The sequence below is a fragment of the Piliocolobus tephrosceles genome, chromosome 11 (assembly GCF_002776525.5).
Source record: "Piliocolobus tephrosceles isolate RC106 chromosome 11, ASM277652v3, whole genome shotgun sequence".
Lineage (NCBI taxonomy): Eukaryota > Metazoa > Chordata > Mammalia > Primates > Cercopithecidae > Piliocolobus > Piliocolobus tephrosceles.
The window spans coordinates 104,867,051-104,893,819 of NC_045444.1; the positions used below are offsets into that span (position 1 = coordinate 104,867,051).

The 26,769-nt window shown below is 57.6% G+C and overlaps 3 protein-coding genes across 13 annotated transcripts in view; 2 read left to right on the forward strand and 1 right to left on the reverse strand.

Moving 5' to 3' along the window:
- Window positions 1-212: 212 nt before the first annotated feature.
- Window positions 213-15,498, forward strand: SLC11A1 (solute carrier family 11 member 1). 9 transcript variants are annotated; one of them, XM_023220998.2, is made up of 15 exons: window positions 213-798; window positions 1,384-1,546; window positions 2,646-2,829; window positions 3,608-3,727; window positions 5,085-5,191; window positions 5,617-5,687; window positions 6,020-6,087; window positions 6,256-6,411; window positions 8,359-8,517; window positions 10,323-10,412; window positions 10,521-10,640; window positions 12,413-12,562; window positions 13,847-13,920; window positions 14,363-14,516; window positions 14,656-15,498. In XM_023220998.2, exons 1-15 carry the CDS (start codon window positions 792-794, stop codon window positions 14,764-14,766), a joined length of 1,734 nt encoding a protein of 577 aa, XP_023076766.2. In that variant the 5' UTR covers window positions 213-791; the 3' UTR covers window positions 14,767-15,498. The 9 variants fall into 9 exon arrangements, 8 of the variants coding, with proteins under 8 accessions (XP_023076766.2, XP_026310511.1, XP_023076776.2 ...); XM_026454726.1 differs by having other exon boundaries at window positions 1,384-1,517; window positions 2,707-2,829; XR_003309543.1 differs by lacking the exon at window positions 14,656-15,498 and having other exon boundaries at window positions 12,373-12,562; window positions 14,363-14,431.
- Window positions 15,499-18,115: 2,617 nt separating this feature from the next.
- On the forward strand, window positions 18,116-25,582 carry CTDSP1 (CTD small phosphatase 1). Of its 3 annotated transcripts, none has more exons than XM_031936528.1 (7): window positions 18,116-18,182; window positions 21,223-21,371; window positions 21,772-21,873; window positions 22,004-22,060; window positions 22,686-22,778; window positions 22,883-23,068; window positions 23,945-25,582. In XM_031936528.1, the coding sequence occupies exons 1-7, from the start codon at window positions 18,116-18,118 to the stop codon at window positions 24,071-24,073; spliced, it is 783 nt and encodes a 260-aa protein (XP_031792388.1). In that variant the 3' UTR covers window positions 24,074-25,582. The 3 variants fall into 3 exon arrangements, with proteins under 3 accessions (XP_031792388.1, XP_023076809.1, XP_023076810.1); XM_023221041.3 differs by lacking the exon at window positions 18,116-18,182 and adding an exon at window positions 18,311-19,820 and having other exon boundaries at window positions 21,769-21,873; XM_023221042.3 differs by lacking the exon at window positions 18,116-18,182 and adding an exon at window positions 18,313-19,820.
- The window catches only part of LOC113219726 (translation initiation factor IF-2-like), a 1,661-nt gene continuing 19 nt past the window's right edge, over window positions 25,128-26,769 (reverse strand). Inside the window, exons 1-3 of the mRNA XM_026447080.1 lie at window positions 26,740-26,769; window positions 25,840-26,588; window positions 25,128-25,186 (exon numbers count right to left, since the gene is read on the reverse strand). The exon at window positions 26,740-26,769 is cut by the window's right edge and continues 19 nt beyond it. Coding sequence (XP_026302865.1) covers window positions 25,128-25,186; window positions 25,840-26,588; window positions 26,740-26,753 — 822 coding nt within the window. The 5' untranslated portion in view covers window positions 26,754-26,769. The remainder of the gene's footprint in view (window positions 25,187-25,839; window positions 26,589-26,739) is intronic.

A 26,769-nucleotide genomic window follows, 5' to 3' on the forward strand; every position in this document is an offset into this window, starting at 1 on the left:
ACACTTCACTCTAGCCTGGGTGACAGAGCGAGACCTTGTCTCTAAAAAAATCAAAAAAAAAAACAAAAAAAAGGGAAGGGCGCAGAATAGAATAAACAACTCTGAGAGGGGACATGATCTGGTGACAATCTCAAGTAAATCAGTGGTTGAACCAGGACCAGATCCCAGTGCCCCATCTTCTGGGGACATCCTGGGCCTGAATCTTTAATTCATGTCCCTTCTGCAGTGCCTTTCCTCTGAGGCCCTCAAAGGGAAACTGAGGCTTTGAGGACACGAAGACTCGCATTAGGCCAATGAGCCTTGGAACTCCAGATCGAAGAGGAGAAGAAAGACCTGACTCTGTGTGTGTGTGTGTGTATGTGTGTGTGGCAGAGGGGGGTGTGGTCATGGGGTATTGCCATGAACACACAAGGGGCAAGAAGCGTCTGAAATCAGAGCTAACTTGGGAGGCACAGAACACAGGGTGCCTGGAAGGGAAACAGATGTATTGTGGGGCACAGGGCAGGCTGGGAGGGGAACAAAGGTCCACTCCATGGGTAACCAGACCCTTCCGCCAGGGCTGGCCACTTCTGCCTTTGGAAAATGTTTCACAACGCCCCACGTTATGTGTGTGTGTGAATCGGCCGATGCGAAGCAAATGTTGATGTAAGAGGCAGGGCGCTCAGATGCGGATGGGTAACAGGGCGTGGGCTCACACACTCACTTGCACCAGTGCCCAGAGATGGGGTGCAGGCTGAGGAGCTGCCCAGAGCACTGCTCACACTCCCAGAGTACCTGAATTCGGCATTCCAATGACAGGTGAGTAGTGGCCCCTGGGGACAGAGCCTGATTGGGGGGTAGAGTGGAGGAGGTCACTAGGCTGGTGGAGACTTAAGGAAGCAAGAAAGCCCTTGGTCCCCTGTGGAAGCCTCTGGTCTCCCGTGAGAGTCCTGGGCCAGAACACAGTTCTGAACATCAGACTCAATCTCACTGGGATGGGGTCCTTCACACCCCTAAGGGGTCTACTTTTCCTTTGTCTGAAGTCTGTGGATCAAAGCCCCTGGAGCTTTCTGGGCTGCCGGAGAAGGTAAGGGGTCCAGCCAAGGGGCAGACATGTGGCCTGAGCTTGCCCTTCTTCGAGCCTAGGGTCTCTCTGCATTGTCTGTGGCAGGAGATCTGCCTCTGGGCATCTGTCCTCACATGAGAGGACAGTAATTCTGAAGCTGCCACGTCCCACACATCTGGAATGTTTGGTTGAGAGGTAGAGGTGATGGACCCAAGACAGGGGCCAGGGACCTTAGTTTCTCCACTTTTCCGGGAGGAGGAAGCAAGGGAGCAGGTGGGCTTAACTCTGGGCCACCAGAAAGAGGCAGGACACTCACCATGCTTCATGTGCCCCAACAGGTGACAAGGGTCCTCAAAGGCTGAGCAGGTCCAGCTATGGTTCCATCTCCAGCCCGACCAGCCCAGGGCCACAGCAAGTGCCTCCCAGAGAGACCTACCTGAGTGAGAAGATCCCCATCCCAGACACAAAACCGGTGGGATGCTGGAAACTTCCTGGGGGCTTGTAAGATTGACAGGATCCTATGGGATCCCATGGGCTAGAGAATGGGGTCTCCTTATGATCATGGGTGACAAGTCCCTTCCAAGTCTGAGCAGCAGTGGTGGACAGTGGCAACTGCCCCTTCCTGCTTCTGTCCCCGTTGCTTAGCTGGGGTGCTTCAGTATTTGTCTAACATTTCTCAATTAATCTCAGCTTTCCTATGAAGGAAAAGAGGCCTGGGGGGAATTGGGATTGGAGCCTTGAGGACATGTTTTAGCATTTAGGAAAGGGCATAGGGAGAAGTGAAGGAGGCTGCAGGCTGGCATCTAGCATCTAGGATGTTGTCACCTGCATTTCCAGTATCTTCTCTTTTTTTGGAGATGGAGTCTTGCTCTGTAGCCCAGGCTGGAGTGCAGTGGCACAATCTCAGCTCACTGCAACCTCTGCCTCCCGAGTTTAAGCGATTCTCCTGCCTCAGCCTCCCGAGTAGCTGGGATTACAGGCATGCACCACCATGCCAGGCTAATTTTTGTATTTTTAGTAGAGACAGGTTTTCACCATGTTGGCCAGGCTGGTCTCAAACTCCTGAGTTCAAGTAATCCGCCCACCTCGGCCTTCCAAAGTGCTGGGATTACAGACGCTAACCACTGTTCCCAGCCTCCAATATCTTTAGCAGATTTCTAAGTCGATAGGCCATGCCCTGGAACGGGGTGGGGGATCATAGCCTCAGTGGACCACAGAGAGGAGGCCCTGTGGTCAGAAAAGGAGCTGGGGAGGGAGGAGCTGGGTCAGGGAGGCTTGGCCCCCTCACCCCCTTAGACAGTCCCCTGTGGGGTCTCTGAGGACCTGACAAGTCAGGGCTTAAGAGAGGCAGGCAGTTCAGGTGCAAGCCGGCTGCTGAGCTTAGCAGATCCTGAAAGCAGATCCTCTGTGACTCATCAGAGCATGCTGCTTCCTCCACCCATGCCCTCCCCATCCCCTGGGTGGCAGACCCAGGAACGGGCCATGGAGGGCAGGGCTGGGCTGACGGGCCTGTTGGGGCTCCTTTAGGGGATGGCCAAGGTGAGCTGCCACCATCCCTATACCCAGGACCCCCTCACTCTAATCCTCCCACCCCCCACAGGGCACCTTCAGCCTGCGGAAGCTATGGGCCCCCCTCACTCTACTCCTCCTACCCCCGACAGGGCACCTTCAGCCTGCGGAAGCTATGGGCCTTCACCGGGCCTGGTTTCCTCATGAGCATTGCTTTCCTGGACCCAGGAAACATCGAGTCAGATCTTCAGGCTGGCGCCGTGGCGGGATTCAAAGTAACTAAGTCGGGACCTGAGTGGGGACACGTTCGAGAGGGAGGTGACCAGGCTAAGTGTTGAAGGCCCCTGCTGGCCATGTTTCTCCAGTGTGGCCTGGGAGCTGGTGTTAAGTTCAAATGGGTCCGAAAAGGGTCCCCAGGGCAACCCTGCCAGAAGGTGGGGCATTTGTGTGGGGGTAGGGGACTGGACTCCTCTCTTTAAAAAAAAAAAAAACAAAAAAAAACTATTTACTTATTTAATTTTATTTTTTTGAGATGGAGTCTCACTCTATCGCCCAGGCTAGAGTGCAGTGGCACAATCTTGGCTCACTGCAACCTCTGCTTCCTGGGTTCAAGTGATTCTCCTGCCTCAGCCTCCCAAGTAGTGCCCGCCACCATGCCTGGCTAATTTTTGTATTTTTAGTAGAGACGGGGTTTCACTATGTGGGCCAGACTGGTCTTGAACTCCTGACCTCAAGTGATCCACCCATCTCCCAAAGTGCTGGGATTACAGGTGTGAGTCACCTCACCTGGTGTAATTTATTTTTTTATTTAGAGATGGGGGTCTCACTATGTTGCTCAGGCTGGTCTTGAACTCCTGGACTCAAGCAATCCTCCCACCTTAGCCTTTTAAAGTGCTGGGATTACAGGCGTGAACCACCAGCACCCTGCCAGGATGGGACTCCATCTCTCCCACCCCCTCCCCAAGGAGTGTCCTTGGTTGGAGGGTACCACGAACTCAGGGACTTTCTGAGGTTGGCCTCTCTGGTTGAAGGCCTCTCCCTGCCTCCTCACAGCTTCTCTGGGTGCTGCTCTGGGCCACAGTGTTGGGCTTGCTCTGCCAGCGACTGGCTGCACGTCTGGGCGTGGTGACAGGCAAGGACTTGGGTGAAGTCAGCCATCTCTACTACCCTAAGGTGAGCTTGGGGGGCCTGGACAGGGAGAACCACTGGCCCCAAACCCCAAACAGCCATTTCCAGCTTCCATGATCAAATAAACACATCATCTCACATGGGGCGTCCCAAGTCTATTTGTTTTTTTTGTTGTTGTTGTTGTTTGTTTGTTTTTCAGTCGAAGTCTTGCTCCGTCGCCCAGTCAGGAGTGCAGTGATGGGATCTCAACTCACTGCAACCTCTACCTCCCAGGTTCAAGCGATTCTCCTGCCTCAGCCTCTCGAGTAGCTGGGATTACAGGCACCCACCACCATGATCGGCTAATTTTTGTATTTTTAGTAGAGACGGGGTTTCATCATGTTGGCCAGGCTGGTCTCAAACTCCTGACCTCAGATGATCCACCCACCCCAGTCTCCCAAAGTGCTGGGATTACAGGCATGAGCCACCGCACCCTGCCCCAATTCCATTTGATAGATGAAAAGACTGAGGCTCAAAATGATAGCACACAGTCTAGAGGGACATGAGAGGCATGCCATTTCATAGAAGGAGCAATGAAAATTTGGGAAAGTGACTTGCCCAAGACTAAAAATGGGAGGCATCAGCTCAGGAATGGTCATTGGCTGGGGTGGACCCTGGGGACTTGGCTGTTGTGAGTGTCCAGTTTGGAAAACAGAAATTATAGCAGTAGACATTTCAAAGGTATTGAATGCAGGGATCGAAAGGTTTGGGAGGGCTTGCGGGGCAAGGGAAGAGGGTATTACCCAAAGATCAGAAAGCTGCTACACCCCTGGCACAAGCCCCAGAGCCATCCTTTGCTGCTGGGCTCCTGGAAGCATTATTGACGCTGATGAAATGGCCACTAGTGCTACCAGAGCCCAGGTTGCCTGGTGCCACTGCCAGAAATACCACAAGGAGCAGGGGACAAAGTGGTTTATCTCAGCCAGGGGAGGTGGCTCACGCCTGTAATCCCAGCACTTTGGGAGGCCGAGGTGGGTGGATCACCTGAGGTCGGGAGTTTGAGACCAGCCTGACCAACATGGAGAAATCCCGTCTCTACTAAAAATACAAAACTAGCCGGGCATGGTGATGCATGCCTATAATCCCAGCTACTCGGGAGGCTGAGGCAGGAGAATCGCTTGAACCTGGGAGGGAGAGAGTGTGGTGAGCTGAGATCGTGCCATTGCACTCCAGGCTGGGCAACAAGAGTGAAATTCCATCTCAAAAAAAAAAAAAAAAAAGTTTATCTCTGCCTTTCCACCTCCTGTAAGCTCTTCCTACATAATATAGGAAGCCATTTGGCAAGACTGTCTTGTAAATGTAGTCTGAGACAACAGACAAATAACCGGCCCACCCCTGATGAAGGATTATCTTCTCCCCATAGGTGCCCCGCACACTCCTCTGGCTGACCATCGAACTAGCCATTGTGGGCTCCGACATGCAGGAAGTCATCGGCACGGCCATTGCATTCAATCTGCTCTCAGCTGGACGGTACCGCCCTAGTGTACCCCAACTCTTCAGGCCAGGCCGAGAACAGCTGCTGCTACTTCCCGTCCCCCACCTCAATGAGTCCCTCCCAGAGTTTATTTTATCCTGCTGTCCCCTCTGAAGCAGGGCTGCTGCCCTATTTTCCAGAAATGTAAAGTGATTTGTCTAAAGTAACACAGATGTGAGTCATGCAGGACTTTGGGATTGCAGCCCCAAACTCCCTGCTGCGCCGGGTGCCAGGTCTCTCCTCTAGCTCTGCCCAGCCTCGACTGTTCTATGCCACACTCCCACTCCCCTTGCCCTAGCTGTCTGGGGGCACTTAGGGTCCTGCTCCCAGGAGGCCAGATTCCTGTCTCCAGCCCTGAGGCTAGGTAGGAGTTACAGACCCCTGGACCAGGCTGGGCTGACCCGGGTCACTCTGGTTTCAGAATCCCACTCTGGGGTGGCGTCCTCATCACCATCGTGGACACCTTCTTCTTCCTCTTCCTCGATAACTATGGTGGGTGCACACCCCATCTCATAGGGCAGTGGTGGTGGTGAGGGTGCTGTACTGGGAGAAGGGCTCTGACGTCGAACTGCCTGAGCGCACCTGAGCTCCCTCACTCTCCCTGGGTGGCCTCTAGCAAGTTACTTGGACATCCCTTTCTTCACCTGTAACATGGGGAAATAATAGCACAGACATCAGAGGGTGGTTGTGAAGACTGAGTGAGGTAACAAATGTTAAGTACTTGGCACTATGCCTGGAAGCGCTCGTAGTATTAGCCATTACGAATTGTTGATGTTACAGATTTTTTTCGTTGGTTTGTTTGGTTTGTTTGTTCTGCTCTATAGGGTTGCGGAAGCTGGAAGCCTTTTTTGGACTCCTTATAACCATTATGGCCTTGACCTTTGGCTACGAGGTAGGAAGCCAGTGCTGCAACCCTCCTGCGGACCTCCCCAAGATGATTCCTCTCCCTTCCCTCTGGCCGCTAGCTGCGTGGGGGTGGGGTGGGATGGAGGCTGAGAAATGGTGACCGCGGCGTGGTTGCGAGGGGCGGGGCTTGTCCTGACCAGGCTCCTCCCTGCAGTATGTGGTGGCGCGTCCTGAGCAGGGAGCGCTTCTTCGGGGCCTGCTCCTGCCCTCGTGCCCTGGCTGCGGCCACCCCGAGCTGCTGCAGGCGGTAGGCATTGTTGGCGCCATCATCATGCCCCACAACATCTACCTGCACTCGGCCCTGGTCAAGGTGAGCAGCGGGGAGGGCAAAGGAGACCCCCACTCAGTCGGAACCATGCTGGCCCCGCCTCCAAGCCTGGAGCCCTTCCCCTCTGGCTCCTTCCGTCAGGATTTTCGGAGCCTGTAATAATTGAGGGTCAGGCGGGACGCGGTGGCTCACGCCTGTAATCCCAGCACTTTGGGAGGCCAAGGCGGGCGGATCACGAGGTCAAGAGATCGAGACCATCCTGGCCAACATGGCGAAACCCCGTCTCTACTAAAAATACAAAAACTAGCTGGGCGTGGTGGCGCGCGCCTGTAGTCCCAGCTACTCGGGAGGCTGAGGCAGGAGAATCGCTTGAACCGGGAGGCAGAGGTTGCGGTGAGCGGAGATCGCGCCACTGCACCTCTCCAACCTGGCGACAGAGCGAGACTGTCTCAAAAAAAAAAAAAAAGTGTCTACTGTTCGCTGGGAGAAACAGACAGTCAAGGCCCCTGCCCTTCTAGAGTTTCCGTGCTAGTGGGGTAGAGGGACGACAAGCAAGTAAACAAACAGAGGGAAGAATTATAGGCCGGGCGCGGTGGTTCACGCCTGTAATCCCAGCACTTCAGGAGGCCGAGGCGGGCGGATCACGAGGTCAGGAGTTTGAGACCAGCCTGGCCAACGTGGTGAAATCCTATCTCTACTAAAAATAGAAAAAATTAGCCGGGAGTGGCGGCGCCAGCCTGTAATCCCAGCTACTCGGGAGGCTGAGGCAGGAGAATTGCTTGAAGCCAGTAGGCGGAAGTTGCAGTGAGGGGAGATCGTGCCATTGCACTCCAGCCTGAGTGACAGAGCAAGACTCCCGTCTCAAAAAAAAAAAAAAAAAAAAAAGAAAGAAAGAAAAGAAAGAAAAGAAAAAAAAGAAAAAGAACTGTAGAGCTGGGCGAGGTGGCTGACATCTGTAATCCCAACACTTTGGGAAGCAGGTGGATTGCTTGAGCCCAGGAGTTTGAGACCAGCCTGGGCAACATGGTGAAACCCTGTCTCTACCAACAAAAAATAAAAAATAAATAAAATAAATTAGTTGGGTGTTGTGCACACCTGTAGTCCTAGTTAGTCAGGAGGTTGAGGCTTCAGTCCCAGAGGTTGAGGCTGCAGTGAGCTGAGATTCCACCACTGCACTTCAACCTGAGCGACACAGCGAGACACTCTCAAAATAATAATAATAATAATAATAATAATAATAATAATAATAATTGTGAAAGGGACTCTGAAGTAAACAAAACAGAGAAATATGATAGAGAATGACTGAAAGTTGGGGAAGCAGATCAGGGAAAAGATATTACAAGCAGAGGGAAAGCAAGTGCAAAGGCCATGGGCAGAAATGAACAAGGCTTGGGTCCCAAACAGCCTAACAGTGGCTCACACCTGTAATCTCAGCACTTGAGGAGGCCAAGACAGGAGAATGCTTGAGCCCAGGAGTTCAAGACTAGCCTCAGCAAGACCCTGTCTCTACAGAAAATTTAAAAATTAGCGGGTTGTGGTGATGTGTGTCTGTGGTCCCAGCTACTCAGGAGGCTGGGGCAGGAGGATCACTTGGGCCCATGAGTTGGAGAATGCAGTGAGCCATGCATTGCACCACGGCACTCCAGCCTGGGTGACAGAACAAGACTTGTCTCTAAAATATAAAATAAAGTAAGCCGGACATGTCTGAGGATGGAAAAAGGTGAGTGAAGGAGCATGTCAGGACCTGAGGTAGCCAGGGACCGCAAAAGCCAGCCTTGCTTCCCCCACAAAGTGGCTCGCAGTGGTCAGGCCTCTGTGGCAAGAACAGAGATGTAGGAGTCCATCGGCTGACCTGAGCCTGTCCCAAACTGCCACGCAGGGGACTTGAGAAGTACTGGGTTTTGGGGAGAACATAGAAGTGTGAGGGTGGGGGACACTGTGGTGACTCTGAGGGACTTTGGCACTTCCTTCTCCCTTTGACCTTTGTAGTCTCGAGAGATAGACCGAGCCCGCCGAGTGGACATCAGAGAAGCCAACATGTACTTCCTGATAGAGGCCACCATCGCCCTGTCCGTCTCCTTTATCATCAACCTCTTTGTCATGGCTGTCTTTGGGCAGGCCTTCTACCAGCAAACCAACCAGGCTGCGGTGAGACGTGCTTTCCCCTGCACCTGAGGCCAAATGCATACTTATGTCCTGTAAGCCTTGCCGAGGACACTAGGCAATGCAGCTGAGCCCTTCTGAGTCTCTGCCCTGATAATCTTCCCCATTGGCAGATATCATTCATTCAGCAAATAATAATCGAGCATTTGTTTGTTTGTTTTTGAGACGGAGCCTTACACTGCTGCCCAGGCTGGAGTGCAGTGGCGCGATCTCGGTTCACTGCAAGCTTCCCCTCCTGGGTTCACACCATTCTCCTGCTTCAGCCTCTCAAATAGCTGAGACTACAGACGCCTGCCACCATGCCCAGCTTTTTTTTGTACTTTTAGTAGAGATGGGGTTTCGCCGTGTTAGCCAGGATGGTCTCGATCTTCTGACCTTGTGATCTGCCCGCCTTGGCCTCCCAAAGTGCTGGGATTACAGGTGTGAGCCACCATGCCCGGATGAGCATTTGTTATGTACCAAGCACATCCTAGACTCTGGGGATACAGCAGTCAATGCTACAAAGACTCAGTTCTCTGCAGCTTAAATGGGGAGCGAGGTGAGCAGACAGGAATGAATCCCAAAGGGTAGGGCAAAGTGGGAAGAAATAAAGGGGGTGAAGAAGCATAGTTGGGGGTATGGGAGTGGGGTCTGCATTAGCCCAGCTGGGGTCAGGAAAGGCTCTTAGAAGAGGTGACATTTGTGCTAATACCGGAAAAGGAGCTAGGCAATTCCTCCCTGACTCTCTGGGATCTGGGACCTGTGTCTGCCTCCCCTTCTGAGTGGATCTCAGTCATGAGGCTCTAACAACTGCAGCCAGGGTTGGGGGCTTCCTGAATGCTAAGCCCTGTGGGAGAAGGTGTGGCCAGGCCTCCAAGGACCTGGGCACTGCCACTGCCTTGCTCTGTGACCTTGGGAGGTCACACTCCTCCCTGGGTCTCACTCTGTTCCTTGGTACAAGGAGGGAGATAAACATCGGGATTGCAAACCCTTGTCTTCAAGATCAGGTAGGCGCAGAGCTGTGAGACGTGGACAGTGTGAGGAGGGCATGGCAGCCAGCTGTCTCTGTGCTGATGCTAGCTCTTACGAACATAAAAGAACCTGGAAACAGGCCGGGGACGGTGGCTCATGCCTGCAATCCCAGCACTTTGGGAGGCCGAGGCAGACGGATCACCTGAGGTCGGGAGTTCAAGACCAGCCTGACCAACATGGAGAAACCCCGTCTCTACTAAAAAAAAATACAAACTTAGCTGGCGTGGCGGCGCATGCCTGTAATCCCAGCTACTCGGGAGGCTGAGGCAGGAGAATTGCTTGAACCCAGGAGGTGGAGGTTGCGGTGACCCGAGATTGTGCCATTGCACTCCAGCCTGGGCAACAAGAGCGAGGCTATGTCTCAAAAAACAAAAACAAAAACAAAACAAACAAAAAAGAAGCTGGAAACTGGGTTCTTATGCCAGGCCTTCTCAATTTTAAATGTTGGCAACAAATCCACATTAAAGAAAAACAAAAAAAACCGCCGGGCGCAGTGGCTCATGCCTGTAATCCCAGCACTTTGGGAGCCTGAGGCAGGTGGCTCGCTTGAGATAGGGAGTTCAAGACCAGCCTGGGCAACATGACAACACCCCCATCGCTACAAAACATAAAAGCAAAACAAAACAAACCCGACTTATTTTGTTAGTCAAACAAAATATGTCTGGCCACATTCAGCCTTGGGCCACCAGTTTTGGAACCCTGGTCAAGGCTAGGCAGTCCAGTTTCCCAAGGCTAAGAGTGCTCTTCACATCTTCCTTTTACTGCCCTGGTACCCGCAGTTCAACATCTGTGCCAACAGCAGCCTCCACGACTACGCCAAGATCTTCCCCATGAACAACGCCACTGTGGCCGTGGACATTTACCAGGGGGGGAGCGAGGGGGGGCGGGGAGGGCGAGGCGCAGAGGCGCCCGCCCCGCCCCCCGAGGGGCGGGGCCTAGGGCGGGGCCACCGGTCCGACCACACTCTGTCCCTGCAGGGCGTGATTCTGGGCTGCCTGTTCGGCCCCGCGGCCCTCTACATCTGGGCCATAGGTCTCCTGGCGGCCGGGCAGAGCTCCACCATGACGGGCACCTACGCGGGACAGTTCGTGATGGAGGTGGGGCAGGGGGCGGTCCCGGGTGGGCAAGGGGTCCAAGGACAGCAGGCACACTACTGGAGGCTAGGGCTCCGGGCCAGGCCTTGTAGTTCCTTTTTCTTTTCTTTCTTTTCTGTTTTCTTTTCTTTTCTTCCTTTTTCTTTTCTTTTCTTTTTTTTTTTTTTTTTGTCGTTGTTTTTGTTGAGAGGGAGTCTTGCTCTTGTCTCCCAGGCTGGAGTGCAGTGGTGTGATCTCGGCTCACTGCAACCTCCCCCTCCTAGGTTCAAGCTTCTCCTGCCTCAGCCTCCTGAGTAGCTGGGATTTCAGGCACTTGCCACCACACCTGGCTACTTTTTGTATTTTTAGTAGAGACGGAGTTTCACTGTGTTGGCCAGGCTGGTCTCAAGCTCTTGACCTCCTGATCCGCCCGCCTTGGCCTCCCAAAGTGCTGGGATTACAGGTGTGAGCCACTGATCCTGGCCTTTTCTTTTTTTCTTTTCTTTTCTTTTTTTCTTTTTTTTTTTTTTTTGAGATAGGATCTCACTCTGTCACCCAGACTGGAGTGCAGTGGCTCAATCTAGGCTCACTGCAACCTCTGCCTCCCAGGCTCAAGCCATTCTCCTGCTCTCCTGCCTCAGCCTCCCGCGTAGCTGGGATTACAGGCACGCACCACCACGCCCAGCTAATTTTTGTATTTTTAGTAGAGCCGGGGTTTCACCATGTTGGCCAAGCTGGTCTTGAACTCCTGACCTCAAAGGATCCATCTGCCTCGGCTTCCCAAAGTACTGGGATTACACACGTGAGCCACTGCTCCCGGCCTTTTCTTTTCTTTCTTCCCCCTCCCCACTTATTTCTTTCTTTTTTAATTTTAATTTTAATTTTTATTTTTTTTGAGACGGAGTCTCGCTCTGTCGCCCAGGCTGGAGTGCAGTGGCCGGATCTCAGCTCACTGCAAGCTCCGCCTCCCGGGTTTACGCCATTCTGCTGCCTCAGCCTCCTGAGTAGCTGGGACTACAGGCGCCCGCCACCTCTCCCGGCTAGTTTTTTGTATTTTTTAGTAGAGACGGGGTTTCACAGTGTTAGCCAGGATGGTCTCGATCTCCTGACCTCGTGATCCGCCTGTCTCGGCCTCCCAAAGTGCTGGGATTACAGGCTTGAGCCACCGCGCCCGGCATTTCTTTCTTTTTTGAGACAGGATTTCACTCTGTTGCTCAGGCTGGAGTGCAATGGCGCCATCACAGCTCGCTGCAGCGTCAACCTCAGCCTCCCAAGTCACTGGAACCACAGGCTCATGCTACCACGGCAGGCTAATTTTTAAAGTTATTTGTAGAGATGTGGTCTTCCTATGTTTCCCAGGCTGGTCTTGAACTCCTGGGCTCAAGTGATCTTCCCGCCTTGGCTTCCCAAAGTGCTGGGATTACAGACGTGAGCCACCCCACCCAGCTTTTGTTTCCTTCACATAGCCCAGAGGGCGACACTATAAGCCCCATTTTACAGATGAGAAAACTGAGATCCCAACAGATGCGGCGAATTGCCAGAAGCGGCAGACCCAGGACTAACAGAAGCCTTTTCCCCCAAACTGTTTAGTCTTCAGCAGCCAGCTATGGGATGGGAGCCCCCCATTTCTCCCCACCCACCCCCTCTTGCCACCTAGGGACAGAGCTGCCCCCAGTTCAACAGCGGAAAAACAGAGCATGACCCAGGGATAAGTCAGTTGAGGGACTACAGAGGATCTCTCCTCTGGAATCCCCAGTCCTGTCTACTCCCCACCAAGGAGCTCACCCCCACCCCAGGGATTCCTCAGGCTGCGGTGGTCACGCTTCGCCCGCGTCCTCCTCACCCGCTCCTGTGCCATCCTGCCCACCGTGCTTGTGGCTGTCTTCCGGGACCTGAGGGACTTGTCGGGCCTCAATGATCTGCTCAACGTGCTGCAGAGCCTGCTGGTGAGATGCATGAAACCCACCAGCCCTGCCCGCTGCTGGGCTAAACGGGACCTCCAGCAACCCCCATGCTGAGCCTCGCCTGAGCCTGCCAGGCCCTGTCCTAGGCACACCTTGCCTACAAGGCTTCCGTTGCCCCCACAGCCACCCTGGGGGCAGGAGGGTAGGAATCACCATTATCTCCCCCTCCCCCCACCCCAGATGGTCTCCCTCTGTTACCCAGGCTGGAGTGCATTGGTTCAATCATGGCTCACTGCAGCTTGCCCTCCCAGGCTCTAGCAATCTTCCCACCTCAGGCTCCTAAGTACCAGGGACTACAGGTGCACACCATCACACCCAGCTAATTTTTTTTTTTTTTTTTTGAGATGGAGTTTCACTCTTGTTACCCAGGCTGGATTGCAGTGGTGAGATCTCGGCTCACTGCAACCTCTGCCTCCCAGGTTCAAGTGATTCTTCTGCCTCAGCCTCCTAAGTAACTGAGATTACAAGCGCCCACCATCACACCCAGCTAATTTTTTGTATTTTTAGTGGAGACAGGGTTTCATCATGTTGGCCAGGATGGTCTCAAACTCCTGACCTCAAATGATCCACCTGCCTCGACCTCACAAAGTGCAGGGATTACAGGTGCGAGCCACTGTGGCAGGTCTAATTTTTTTTTTTTTTTTTGTGAGACAGAATCTTGCTCTGTCGCCCAGGCTGGAGTGCAGTGGCCCGATCTCGGCTCACTGCAAGCTCCGCCTCCTGGGATCACGCCATTCTCCTGCCTCAGCCTCCTGAGTAGCTGGGACTACAGGCGCCCCCACCACGCCCGGCTAATTTTTTGTATTTTTTTTACTAGAGACGGGGTTTCACCGTGTTAGCCAGGATGGTCTTGATCTCCTGACCTTGTGATCCGCCCACCTTGGCCTCCCGAAATGCTGGGATTACAGGCGTGAGCCACCGCACCCGGCCTTTTTTTTTTTTAAGTAGAGACAAAAGCTCATTATGTAGGTTGCCCAGGCTCATTATCCCATTTTACAAATGGGAAAACTGATGCACTCAGTTAAGTTACTAGTGGCAGAGCTGGGATTCAAACCAAAGCAACCTGATGCCAGAGCCCCCAAACACTTTCTCCTGCCTTGGAGCCCACAACCTGAGAAGGCAGGAGATGGGGAAGTAGGCTCTCTGTGGTTAGGGCAGTTGAGCTTACACCTACCCAGAGGGTGACAAGCCACGCCCATCTTGTCCCCACCCTTGCCATATTCTGAGGCAGGATTCCTCAGCCTAGGCTCCCGCTGCTCTCCCCAGCTCCCATTCGCCGTGCTGCCCATCCTCACGTTCACCAGCATGCCCGCCCTCATGCAGGAGTTTGCCAATGGCCCGTGAGTACCCCCCTTCCCAAGTGCTGGATTGCATCACCGCATTTCATCCTCATAGCCACCCAGAGGTACGAGCTACAATTCTCCCCATTATGCCAGTGACGCCACAGAGGCTCAGAGAGGCTAAGGAACTTGCCCAGGGTCACACAGCTAGCAAGTTGGGGAACCAAGATTGGAATCCAGGGCAGAGGGCTGTTTCTAGAGCCTGCGCTCCTCGCTCTCACCTCAGACTCAGCTCTTGCCAAATCCCGCCAGCGTGTAGCCTGGAGGGCCCAGGAGGCAGGAGGTGGGGAGGGGGTCTGTCTGCTCCAGGTCCCACAGCCCAGAGAAGCGGTCTTTGTGTATCCACTCCCACCCCCAGTGTGGGCACTGGGAGATGAAGAGGAGTAGATGCAGGTGGTCCAGCTGCAGCCAGCCAGTCCTGAGCTGCTCTCGTGTCCCCCAGGCTGAGCAAGGTCGTCACCTCCTGCATCATGGCGCTAGTCTGCGCCATCAACCTCTACTTCGTGGTCAGCTACCTGCCCAGCCTGCCCCACCCTGCCTACTTCGGCCTTGCAGCCCTGCTGGCCGCAGCCTACCTGGGTCTCAGCACCTACCTGGTACAGTAGGGCCAGGGGATGCCTCGGGAATGGGTGAGGCAAGGACGGGAGGCAACCAATGGGGAGGGTCTGTGGGGACACATTGGACCTTCCCCAGAGGTCTTGGCCTCTCCCCAACTCATGGTCGCCCCTCCCCCAGGTCTGGACCTGTTGCCTTGCCCACGGAGCCACCTTTCTGGCCCACAGCTCCCACCACCACTTCCTGTATGGGCTCCTTGAAGAGGACCAGAAAGGGGAGACCTCTGGCTAGGCCCACACCCGGGGCCTGGCTGGGAGTGGCATGCATGGTGTGACTGGCCTGCTGGATGTGGAGGGGGCGCATGCAGGGAGCAGGATGGAGTGGGGCAGTTCCTGAGACCTGCCAACCTGGGGGCTTTAGGGACCTGCTGTTTCCTAGCACAGCCATGTGATTAACCTCTGGGTCTCAGTGTCCTCATCTGTAAAATGGAGACACCACCACCCTTGCTATGCAGGTTGAGCACTTTAACACAGTGCCTGGCACTGGGGACAAAAACAAACAAAACAAACAAAAAACATTTCAAAAGGTATTTATTGAGCACCTTCAGGTGTGACCTGCCAGCCCAAGGACGGGTAGGGTAAGGGCTTGGGGACTTGGGCGAGACACAGGCTCCAAACTGGAGCTTGAAATAGTGTCTGATGAATGTTTGTTTGTTTGTTTGAGACAGGGCAAGGGTCTCCCTCTGTGTCCCAGGCTGGAGTGCAGTGGCGCAATGTTGACTCATTGCAACCTCCGCCTTCTGGGTTCAATTGATTCTCGTGCTTCATTCAGCCCCGGGAGTGGCGCGCACCACCACGCCCAGCTAATTTTTGTATTTTTAGTAGAGACGGGTTTTGCCATGCTGGCCAGACTGGTCTCGAACTGCTGGATTCAAGTGATCCCGCCCACCTCCGCCTCCCAAAGTGCTGGGAATTAGAGGCATGAGCCACCGCACCCGGCCTGATTAAAGTTACATAAATACTAGTTCCCTTCTCGTCCAAAGGAGCAGGGAATGGGAAGCGGGAAGGCACGAAGTCTCTAAAGCATCCAGAAGACCCGTACGCCAGGGTCTGGTCCGCTCCTATTCGCCGCAGCCTTTCTGTTCCGCCTGCAACCCATTTTCCAGACAGTAAGACGGAGGCGCGCTTCTTTCTCCGTCAGGCACCAGGTCATAAGGAACCCAAAAGCCCGTGCCTCTGAGGCCCAAGTTATTTGCTGTTTCCTCAGGGGACCCGGCGGCCGCGACTCCCACGCCGCGCCGTTTTCGCTCCCTCTTCGCTGACTGCTCCCCCTAGGGGCAGAGACGGTCCCGACGCCGGCCCTCCCGCCCCCTCCCCGCCAGGCGGAACGACGGGGGAAGGCTGGCGCTCGGGGCTCGCGCCCTGGGGGCCCCAGAATCCTCTGGGGAGAGTGGGTCGGGGGAAGCTGTGTGGGCGGGGAGCCCCCTCTGCCTTAGGGAGCGACTCCTTCGCCCCATTCAGGGGCTGCACTTTACAGACGTTCCCTAGGCTGTTTCTAGGCTCCCCCAAGTCCCTCCTCCAGCCGCCTCGGGTCCCTCGGACCCCAGCCCAGGACCTGCGGGAGCCGCAGCGAGGAGAGACCAACGGGCCTTTCCCCAGAGTTGAACCTGGGCCGGGTGTTGCACCTGAAAGAACCCCCGATTTCCCGGGGACCCAGCAGGGCGGGCGGCCTGGCTCCGCGCTCAGGTCCGGACGCTTGTTTATGAGAAGAATTTCCTCTTTCTTAAAAGGGCAACGATGCGAGTGGGTCCCTCAGGGAGAGAAGGGATGGGACCAGTCTTGTGCGACCTGGACAAATGCTGCAGAGGGTACATGGGCAAGAGGGCCGCCCTCCTCCTCTAGGGTTGGCACTGGAGATGAGTCCATGCCAGCTGATGGCATGGGTAGATGGGGGGGCGTGTAGCGAAGAAAGGCATCTCCCAGATCCTTTAGCCTCCTGGAAGTGCCCCAGTTGTACCCCCTACACACCCCTCTCGTGAATTCACTTGGCATTGCCAGTCCTGTGCCAAGCCCTGTGTTACAAGTGGGGGAGGGAGGCAAAGTTCCGAATTAAAGATGTCAGCTCTCAAGGGTCCCACACTCCAGTGGCGGGAGACAGCTGTGCAAACAAGTCTCTGTGGCAGGATGCGGTGAAGGGCGCTGCCCCTGAGGCCGGCCTGGGAAGGGGACTGAATCTTGCTGAAAGGGGGTCAGGGGTAGGAGGGAGTGCTGACAGGACAGTCCAGGAGGAATGAGAGTGCCAGGAGCATGGGGGCACGTCTGTGCACATCTGCCAAGACATGAAGCCTTCTGGGGACGTCTTAGATCTTGTGGGGCAGGACTGGGGGGACGGCAGAGGAATGGGTAGGTTGGTCAAGAAGATACGGAGGGTCGGCTAAGGGGCTACCCAGGGTCTGGGCAAAGGGCTAGTGATGAGGTCGCGCCAAGGTCAGTCGTTTGGAGACTGGAAGGCGTCTTACTTAGAGCTGCCCCCATTCCACCCATTGTAGCTCTGGTTCTCCCAGCCCGGGCTCAAATCGACCCTCCAGGAAGAGGGGTGCAGAGTTGCTCTTCGGGAAGCTCCCTTTAGGCCTCTTAGGGAGGGCGTGGTCGCATTCGGCACTCCCCAGGAGCCTGCTGAGCGCACCCCGACTTTCTGCACCGCCCCCCCCATCCCCCTGGGATGGACTTTTACCAGCCCCGTTTGGCAGATGGGGAAGCTGAGGGGCTGCGTTGGGAGAAACGCTTCCAAATCCACAGGTGCCAAACAGCATCTTGCTGAATCCCGTTCCTGCCCCTCCCCGTTTCTGATTTGTGGCCCCCATTTTATTTTTCCTGGGGTGCGAATCGATAAAACAGACAAAATATAGAGTCCATAAAGCGAGCTCCACCTGTAGAGATAGAGAGCAGCTGGGTGTAGACAACCCCCCGAGTGAGGACACCCGAAGGACCCCCTCCCCCCACGCAATCCTGGCCTCTTGAGTCACTCCGTAACTACCTGCCCCGAGGCGTGGGGAGAGAAGTCCAGGGCTCCAGGCAGAAGGCGCGGCTGCCTCTGCTGCCTTGGGAGGATGGGAGGAGGAGTTAGGTCTCCCTGGGAAAAGACCGGCATGGGCAATGACTTGAAGTGGCGATAGGTTGGGGTGGAGGAGGTGGGGCATTCCTGAGGAATCCCGTGAGCTCAGGATGGCCCGTCTGGGAATGGTGGGTGGGGGGACAGTCGGCCAGTTTCCAGCCCCCTTCACAGAGGGAGAGGAAGGCGCGCCACCCAACCTAGGCCAAGGGCGAGGCCACAACTCCATTCGGTCCCTCGCCACACGCTTCCTTTTGGGGTCATGAGGGCCCCGCATCCGGAGATAAAGCTGAGGCCCCACCCAGGGGGCCGGACCGCAGGGGAGACAGATGTCCCGCTCCCAGGCTGGAATCCCGCCTTTGCCCTCGCCGGTAGACCCGGGGAACGTCGCTTCCTTTCTTGAAGCTCAGTTTCCTCATCTGTGAAATGGGATAAGGAGGCCATTCTAAGGGGTAAATGAGGTTAGGGGGCGCAGCCAGAGCAGGCCTGGGAGAGCGCCAGCAGCGCGTGGCGATCACGGTGAAGCGCAATGGTGGCCGCCCCGTGGGCTATCCAGGAGCAGGAAGAGGGCCGAGGGAACCAGCCCGGGGGCCGGGGTATCAGTCCCCGACAGTCCCCTCCCGCACCCTGTTCCCAGCCTCAGGGCACGAAGTCGCCGCGCCTAATGGCAGGCGCCGCTCCCCTCCCGGCCCCCGCGCTGGGCCTCCCCTCCCCGGCTCGCCCTCGGCAGGGCCTGGCGGACGTGCGCCGCGTCGCACCCGGAGGCCGAACGGGACAGGACGCGTCCGCCCCGCCCCGCCACGGAGGCCCGCGGGAGAGGGGGGAGGGGAGGAAGTGCTGAGGCGTGTTTGTCGGGCTTGGCGTTATTAGTTTTTAAATGGTGAACTTACAAAATAGTAACGACGAGTGAAAATACCAACCCGCAGACCCACGGCGCGCACCACGGAGGGGCTTCCCGCGAGACGGCAGTGACCTTCGTTCCCAAGCGCCTAGCACTGCGCCACAGGCCGGGTGGAACGAGCCTTGAGGGCCTCTGGTTTGAGGTCCCCACGGTCGGGCTTTGGGCCCACCGCGTGCGGCGCCGTGCTGGGCTCCTGGGATCGGCAGCGAGTCCAGTGACCCCCCCGCACCCCCAGTAATCACAGGGCGGCCGGCGAACGCGGGCAGGGGAGAGGATCTGGGAAGGCCCCTGCAGAAGGTGGCATTTCCTCGAGGTCGGTGGAATTTGGCTACGCGGAGAGAACAGCGCATACGAAAACTTCTCCAGGCGGGAATGCGTGGTGGCCTGTGCGCGGCGGGTGGACGTGCGGGGCCCCGGGTGGGGCCGTGGGGAGAGGTCGGCAGGGGACTTCCCAGAGCAGGGAGTTGAAATTTCACGCCCTACAGACCAGGGGCTGCGGGGGACGGCCACCGTCCTATTCAAGACCGTGATTCTGAGGTTTGCACCGCTGTTTCAAGCCAGCGGAGCCTTCTCTGGCTCATGACGTCCTTGCAAAGTGACCTCTGCGACCACCAGACAGGAGACAAGACCCATTTTACAGATGAGGTAGCGCTATCCCCAAGTCCTCAATGAGGAAACCAAGAAGCCTCTCTCTATTCCCGGGTCCTCAGAAAACGCAGAGGTGGAGCCGCGCCGCACTCGGGCACTCCCCGGCGTGGGCGCTCCGCGCGGGCGGGCCTTGGCCCAGGGCGCTCGGCGGCCTGGAACGGTGAGCCGGGTGCCGAGCCTGCCACGCAGCCGCAGAGGCTCAGACCCGCCGGCGGGCGGCAGGAAGGGAGGCGACGCCCCCTGGAGCGCGGCAGGAACCCGGCCCGGCCCGCCTCCCAGTCCGCCTAGCCGCGTCGGTCCCAGAAGTGGCGAAAGCTGCAGCCGAGTCCAGGTCACGCCGAAGCCGTTGCCCTTTTAAGGGGGAGCCTTGAAACGGCGCCTGGGTTCCATGTTTGCATCCGCCTCGCGGGGAGGAAACTCCATGTTGTAACAAAGTTTCCTCCGCGCCCCCTCCCTCCCCCTCCCCCCTAGAACCTGGCTCCCCTCCCCTCCGAAGCTCGCGGGGATCCCTCCCTCCCACCCCTCCCCCCCCCCCCGCGCCCCGATTCCGGCCCCAGCCGGGGGGGGAGGCCGGGCGCCCGGGCCAGAGTCCGGCCGGAGCGGAGCGCGCCCGGCCCCATGGACAGCTCGGCCGTCATTACTCAGATCAGCAAGGAGGAGGCTCGGGGCCCGCTGCGGGGCAAAGGTACCGGGGCTGCGGGGAGGGGGCCGAAGCCGGGGCGCCGTGGGAGGAGAGGAGTGGCCGGGATCTTCCCCAGAGGAGCTGCCGCCGCCGCCCCAGGCGGCCGCCTCAGCCGTGCCCGAAGCTCCCAGCCCGAGAGGGAGCGGGGAGAGAGTTTGAACTCAAAGGAGGCTCAGAGACGCGGGGCGGGGCCTGGCGCCTTTGGGGCGCTCTCGTCCGCTCGAGGTGAGGAAACTGAGGCAGGAGTAGAGAAGGAACTCCTTCGGGGGCTTCCTGGCTGGCATTGCGTGGTGCAGGGGCGCCCCCCCCCATTGGCGCCAATGGAGCTGGGAGATGGGGGAGCTAAGGAGGGTGCCTAAGGGCCACCCGCTGAGACTCCGCCCCACCCCCCTCCCTTGGCTGCGGTCCTGTAGGGTCTTGGGAGGGGGCGCCGAGGTGACAGCGGGCTAGGGAGGCTTGGAGGGATCTCCCGCCAACACACAGCCACGTTCCCACAAACTTCGCGTCACGCGTGGAGGCGCCGAGCCCCTCGGAGGCACAGAGAGGACAGTCAGCACTTCCAAGAGTTGCTTGGCGCCCGCGGGGAAAGTTGTTCGCCTAGTGGGCACGCGCCACCCCGCGAAGCCTAGCTGCTGCGCCCCCCCCACCCCGCGCGTGGCTGGGCCGGGGTGGGGGTCTGCCCGTCCTCTTCCCCATGTGGACCTCAGGACCTGGACGCTGCCCCCAGGTCTGCCCACCCTCGCCTGGGCCTGGCTGCCCTGGAGCTGAGGGCAAGATGGAAAAGCTAGTTGCAGGGGGCCGAAGGGGGATGGGGTGGGAGGGGTGTCTGTCAATTAGGCCGCCGCTCCTGGGCTCCAGGTCGGAGGTTTGGGCGGGGCAGGGCAAACAGATGGCCACTGGACATTGGCCCTAGGCCGCAGGACTGCACCCCTGCCTCTGGGCCCAGCCGCAGTGAGGACTTTGTACCCATGGGAGTGGAGAGGATGGAGGGGGGGCAGGGGCGGACTGCCCTGGGTCCCAGGCCCTGGCTGTCCTGGGCAGGGGTGCTCAGGTAAGGTGGGGTCAGGAGGCACCCCAGTGGGGCTGATCATCAGCAGTCATGGAGGCTGTGAGAGGCAGGGAGAGAGCACCCCAGGACCCCCTTCTCCAGGCCACGCACTCCCTATGTGGGCGCCTTAATATCTGATAGGTCTTTATTTGTCAGGGAGCTGCAGGAGTCTTGGAGCAGATTGTGGGGCCTTGACAGGGGCATTTCAGAGAAAGTCAGGATCCGCCTTCGTGTGTCTCCCTCGATGAAGGGGCCACGGCAAGATCCTCCTGGCTCAGGGGTTCATGCCTGGGCACACATGCAGGATTCTGCAGGCCAGTGTGCACCGAGCCCCCAACTTGGGCCTCCCTACCTCAGGTGACCAGAAGTCAGCAGCTTCCCAGAAGCCCCGAAGCCGGGGCATCCTCCACTCACTCTTCTGCTGTGTCTGCCGGGATGATGGGGAGGCCCTGCCCGCCCACAGCGGGGCGCCCCTGCTTGTGGAGGAGAATGGCGCCATCCCCAAGGTGCGTGGGGGCCAGATGGGGCCGCGGGAGCACCTGGACTAAGTATTCAGGGCTTTAGGGGAAGGGGCTCCTAACTGAGCTTTTCAGGACGGACTTGCAGACCTGCAAGGTGAAGAGCAGGTGGGTGGCAGCCTCACCTGCCAGGCCCTGCCCGCTGTGGGGACACTGAATTCTCCCTTATAAGTGGAAGCTTTTTCTACCTTGGTTTTCAGAGAGGTCTCAGAGAACCCGGAGGCCTACCCAAGCCCCAGAGCTGGCAGGGGCAAAGCTGGGAAGGGGGAAGTATCTGTCCCCTGGGCCCAGGGTTCCTCTGGAGAGGGCTAGGGGGAGAAGCCTACATGGGAGGAAGGATGGGGCCTGGAGAGAGGCACCCCAGCCAGCCTCGCCCTCCCTGTAGCAGACCCCAGTCCAATACCTGCTCCCTGAGGCCAAGGCCCAGGACTCAGACAAGATCTGCGTGGTCATCGACCTGGACGAGACCCTGGTGCACAGCTCCTTCAAGGTGGGCCCTGCTCAACGGTCCTCAGCCTGGATCTTGGAGGGGTCCCCCATCCTGGCCTGGGAGGGAGGTGTGTGGGCCCCACGCCCTGGAACTCCTCCTCTTAACTCCAGCAGCTCTTTTCCCCCCACAGCCAGTGAACAACGCGGACTTCATCATCCCTGTGGAGATTGATGGGGTGGTCCACCAGGTGAGGGCCAGGAAGAGGCAGTGGTGGGCTTGGCATCTGCCTCCCAGACCCTCGGTTCTTCCTACCAATCCGGAGCGCCTCGGATGGGAATTGCATACATGTGGAATGTCAGAGACCCAGAGAGGCCACGAGACTTGCCCCAAAGTCACACACGACCTCAGGGGCTTGTGCTGACCCCAGGCCTGCAGAGTGGGCTCCTCCTCTAGGCTCCCCCATGCTGTGCCCCCTCGCCCCACTCTGCCCGGGACCCAGTTCAAGTAATTCAGGATAGGTTGTGTGCTGTCCAGCCTGTTCTCCATTACTTGGCTCGGGGACCGGTGCCCTGCACCCTTGGGGTGAGGGGGCTGCCCCTGGACTCCTACACTAGGCTGAGGCAGGGGAAGGGACTGGGAATTAGTGACCTCATGAGGTAGGACTGGCCAGTGGAGTGGAAGTTTTGATCTTTTTTGGGGGGGAGGGGTGTGGCAGTTTCCCCAGCAGTGGTCAGGGTAGCTGGCCAAGTGGAGCCTGCAGGCCCAGCCTCCTTCCTGTGCGCCTCTGCCTCCCTGGCCCATGCCCTCCCAGCCCTTGGCCACCCCCACATCGCCCCACTGGCCCGCAGCCCCCTCACTGGCCCGCCCCCCAGGTCTACGTGTTGAAGCGGCCTCATGTGGATGAGTTCCTGCAGCGAATGGGCGAGCTCTTTGAATGTGTGCTATTCACCGCCAGCCTCGCCAAGGTGAGCCCCACAGGGGTCCTGGGGCAACTGTACTCTCCCACCCACCTCCCACATGCAGCCCAGTGAACCTGCGGGCCCCAGGATGACCCACCTCTTGCTCCCAGTATGCAGACCCAGTAGCTGACCTGCTGGACAAATGGGGGGCCTTCCGGGCCCGGCTGTTTCGAGAGTCCTGCGTCTTCCACCGGGGGAATTATGTGAAGGACCTGAGCCGACTGGGCCGAGACCTGCGGCGGGTGCTCATCCTGGACAACTCGCCCGCCTCCTATGTCTTCCATCCGGACAATGCCGTGAGTGCGGGCTGGACTGGGACAGGAGCTGAGGCCCAGGAAGGGGTCAGTCCATTCAGGCCACCTTGGCGTCCCGGATTCCCATTTGGGGGGTGGGTGCCCTCCCAGTTCTTCCTGCATTCAGTTGCCTGTGCCTGCTGCCCACTACCCTCGTCCACCTGCTCTGCAGCCATGTGGTCCTTTCCCCTCACACACAGCAGAGCGTCTGCCATGCATAGGGGCCCCCAAAGGGCAGCCGAGTTTGGAAAGTTTCAACTTTTCCAACTGCCAGTTGTGACCTACTGATGGCTTACATAATTAATTTAGTGGGTCCTGATCGGGAATTTTAATAAAATGAAATCGAATAGAAAATATCCCGTCGGGTGCAGTGGCTCATGCCTGTAATCCCAGCACTTTGGGAAGCTGAGGTGAGCAGGTAGCTGAGCCCAGCAGTTCAAGACCAGCCTTGGCAACATGGTGAAACCTTATGTCTACAAAAAATACAAAAACTAGCCAGGCATGGTGGTGCATGCCTGGAGTCCCAGCTATGCAAAAGGCTGAGGTAGGAGTATCACTTGAGCCCTGGAGGCAGAGGCTGTGGTGAGCCAAGATGGCACCACTGAACTCCAGCCTGGGCAACAACAGAGCAAGACCCTGCCTCAAAAAAAAAAAAGTGTCCGAGTGCTTTGCACAAATAAGGTTAAGAATCATGAAGCTTTTGCATTGTTACGTTTATAAATGTGTTTTTCTGGGGGTTGCTGTCAAAAAAGTTTGAACACTGTGGGTGAGGGGTTTTCAGAAACCGCATGATCTGAGTAGCAGCTACATAGGGCTGGCCTGGAAATTCTGCACTCAGGACCACCTGCGCCCCTCACCTTCCTACACCCACTTCCCCAGGTACCGGTGGCCTCGTGGTTTGACAACATGAGTGACACAGAGCTCCACGACCTCCTCCCCTTCTTCGAGCAACTCAGCCGCGTGGACGACGTGTACTCAGTGCTCAGGCAGCCCCGGCCAGGGAGCTAGTGAGGGTGATGGGGCCAGGACCTGCCCCTGACCAATGACACCCACACCTCCTCCCAGGAAGACTGCCCAGGCCTTTGTTAGGAAAACCCACGGGCCACCGCCACACTCAGTGCCATGGGGAAGCGGCGTCTCCCCCACCAGCCCCTCCAGGCGGTGTAGGGGCAGCAGGCTGCACTGAGGACTGTGAGCCCCAGGCCCTGTGTCAGTGCCTTCGGACCTCCTCTCCCATTCTCAGGGGACCTGAGGGGCCCTGCCTGCTGCTCCCTTTTTCTGTCTCTGTCCATGCTGCCATGTTTCTCTGCTGCCAAATCGGGCCCCTTGGCCCCTTCCGGTTCTGCTTCCTGGGGGCAGGGTTCCTGCCTTGGACCCCCAGTCTGGGAACGGTGAACATCAAGTGCCTTGCATAGAGCCCCCTCTTCCCCGCCCAGCTTTTCCAGGGGCACAGCTCTAGGCTGAGAGGGGAGAACCAGCCCCTCCCCCTGCCCCACCTCCTCTCTTGGGACTGAGAGGGCCCCTACCAACCTCTGCCTCTGCCTTGGAGGGAGGGGAGAAGGTCTGTTACCACTGGGGAAGGCAGCAGGAGTCTGTCCTTCAGGCCCCACAGTACAGCTTCTCCAGGGCCAACAGCTGAGGGCTGCTCCCTGCATCATCCAAGCAACGACCTCAGACTTTTGCCTTAACCAGCCCTGGGGCTTGGCTCCCCCAGCTCTGAGTGTGGGGGCATAGGCAAGACCCCCCTTGTGGTGCCATATAAATATGTACATGTGTATATAGATTTTTAGGGGAAGGAGAGTGGGAAGGGTCAGGGTGGAGACACCCCTCTCTTGCCCCTTTCCTGGGCCCAGACGTTGGGGGGAGGGAGGGAAAGGATTTTTACATTTTTTAAACTATTTTCTGAATGGAACAAGCTGGGCCAAGGGGCCCCAGGCCCTGTCCTCTGTCCCTCACATCCTTTTGCTCCGTTCATTCATTCAAAAAAGCATTTCTTGAGCACCTTCTGTGCCCAGCATTTTGCTAGGCACACCAGCTAAGAGTGTGGGGGGGGGGGGGGTCTCTACGCCAGCTCGTCAGTGCCTCTTCGCCCACCTGACTTCACCGGTGCCTTTGCGGGATCTGTAGGAGGTGGGACCTTTTGTGGGGTTTGGGGATCTCCAGGGAGCCCGACCAAGCTGTCCCCCTCCCCTGTGCCAACCCATCCCCTACAGCCCCCTGCTGGCTGGGGGCAGCTCCCAGAATATCTTGCCTTCCGACTCTTGTTTCTGAAGCCCCTCCTAACATGGCGATTCCAGAGGTCAAGGCCTTGGGCTCTCCCCGGGGTCTAACGGTTAAGGGGACCCACATACCAGTGCCAAGGGGGGTGTCAAATGGCGATGTCGTTGTGCCCCCTTCCCCCAGAGCGGGTGGGGGAGCGAATATGGTTGGCCTGCATCAGGTGGCCTTCCCATTTAAGTGCCTTCTCTTTGACAGAGCCCCAGTGTAATGAGAACTAAAGAGAAAGCCAGACCCCCATCTTGTTTCTGTGGTTATTGCGGGGTACTCAAGCAAGTGGGGTGTGGGCCTTGCACCTGCCGTGGGACCCCCGCTTCAGCACACCTGGAGGGGCTGCCCGTCCCTCGACACTTCAGGTGGGAATGGGCAACGTCAGACCACAAATTTGAGCCTCCAGGCTTTGTTCTACCTCTCCCCGCCTCGGGGATGGGGTCTGCAAAATGGAGATGGACCCTTTTGGCAGAACTAATTAAATGCCTGGACACACAACGGGATACTGCTAGCTGGAAAGCAAAATTCGAAGGCCTGGGGAGGGGCAGCCCTGGAATGCGGCGGGGAAGGGGGCGCGGCCTCTGCCCTGGAGCGGCAGGGGCGGGGCTTGTGCGGCCCGAAGGCAGAGGCGGGGAGCGGGGCGAGGCTCGGGGTGGAAGCTCCAGCGGCAGAACTTGTTGGCCTGGATGCGGCGGGCTCCGGCGCCTGGCTCTGCGGGGCAGCCTGGGTGGGGCTGGCGCCGGGACTCGGCCCGTCCCGCCCCCTTGCGGCCTCTGAGCTGCCATTGGCCGCGCCTCCGCCCCCCACTTCCCGCCCCGCCCTGCGTCCGGGAGGCACTTCCTTTGCGAAAGCGCGCGGCCCCAGGCCCGGGTAGGAAATGTCCTCCCGCCCTCCGCAGCCGGCCTTTGCCTGCTTCCCACGCCGGCCGCTAGAGGCCTCCCTGTCCTCGCGGACGCTGGAGCTCGCCGGGGGCTGGAAAGATGGGGCCAGCCTCACTCGCCCCTTTCCCAGGGGTGGGGCGTTTCTGGAGCCCCCACTGCACACACCCAGGGAAGAAGGGGGAAGTGCCTCTCTCACGTGTTGGTGCCTGCGCCCCTGCTCCACCTCCCTATCCCGTCTGCTCAACACCTTACCTCGTGAATCCAGCCCCCAGACTGCCTCTTGATGCCCCAGACGCTGATCGATCCCCAAGTCTGTGTGAGGGGGAGTCAGCGCTGTGTGAAACCGTCCTTTGTCCTCTTTCCACTGCTTTTCTCTGGTAGAAGATTCAAGAAGCACTTACCTGAAGAAACCTGCAGTTACCCTAGTCTCAGTTTTGGCCTGGGCTGGATCACAAGAGCCCTTGGCTAGATATAAATACCCAGTCCTCTCCGGTCTCTGCCCTCATCCTCCGGTCCTGCTCTTACTTCCTGCTCTCCATGCAAACACTGATCCTC

Coding starts and splice junctions, on each gene's coding strand:
- SLC11A1 (XM_023220998.2), top strand. Junction 1,547..2,645: donor TGGAAACTTCCTGGGGGCTT/GTAAGATTGACA, acceptor CACCCCCCACAG/GGCACCTTCAGCCTGCGGAA. Junction 13,921..14,362: donor CAGGAGTTTGCCAATGGCCC/GTGAGTACCCCC, acceptor CGTGTCCCCCAG/GCTGAGCAAGGTCGTCACCT.
- CTDSP1 (XM_023221041.3), top strand. CDS start 19,754: ATGGACAGCTCGGCCGTCATTACTCAGATCAGCAAGGAGGAGGCTCGG. Junction 19,821..21,222: donor GGGCCCGCTGCGGGGCAAAG/GTACCGGGGCTG, acceptor TCCCTACCTCAG/GTGACCAGAAGTCAGCAGCT. Junction 21,874..22,003: donor TGGTGCACAGCTCCTTCAAG/GTGGGCCCTGCT, acceptor TTCCCCCCACAG/CCAGTGAACAACGCGGACTT.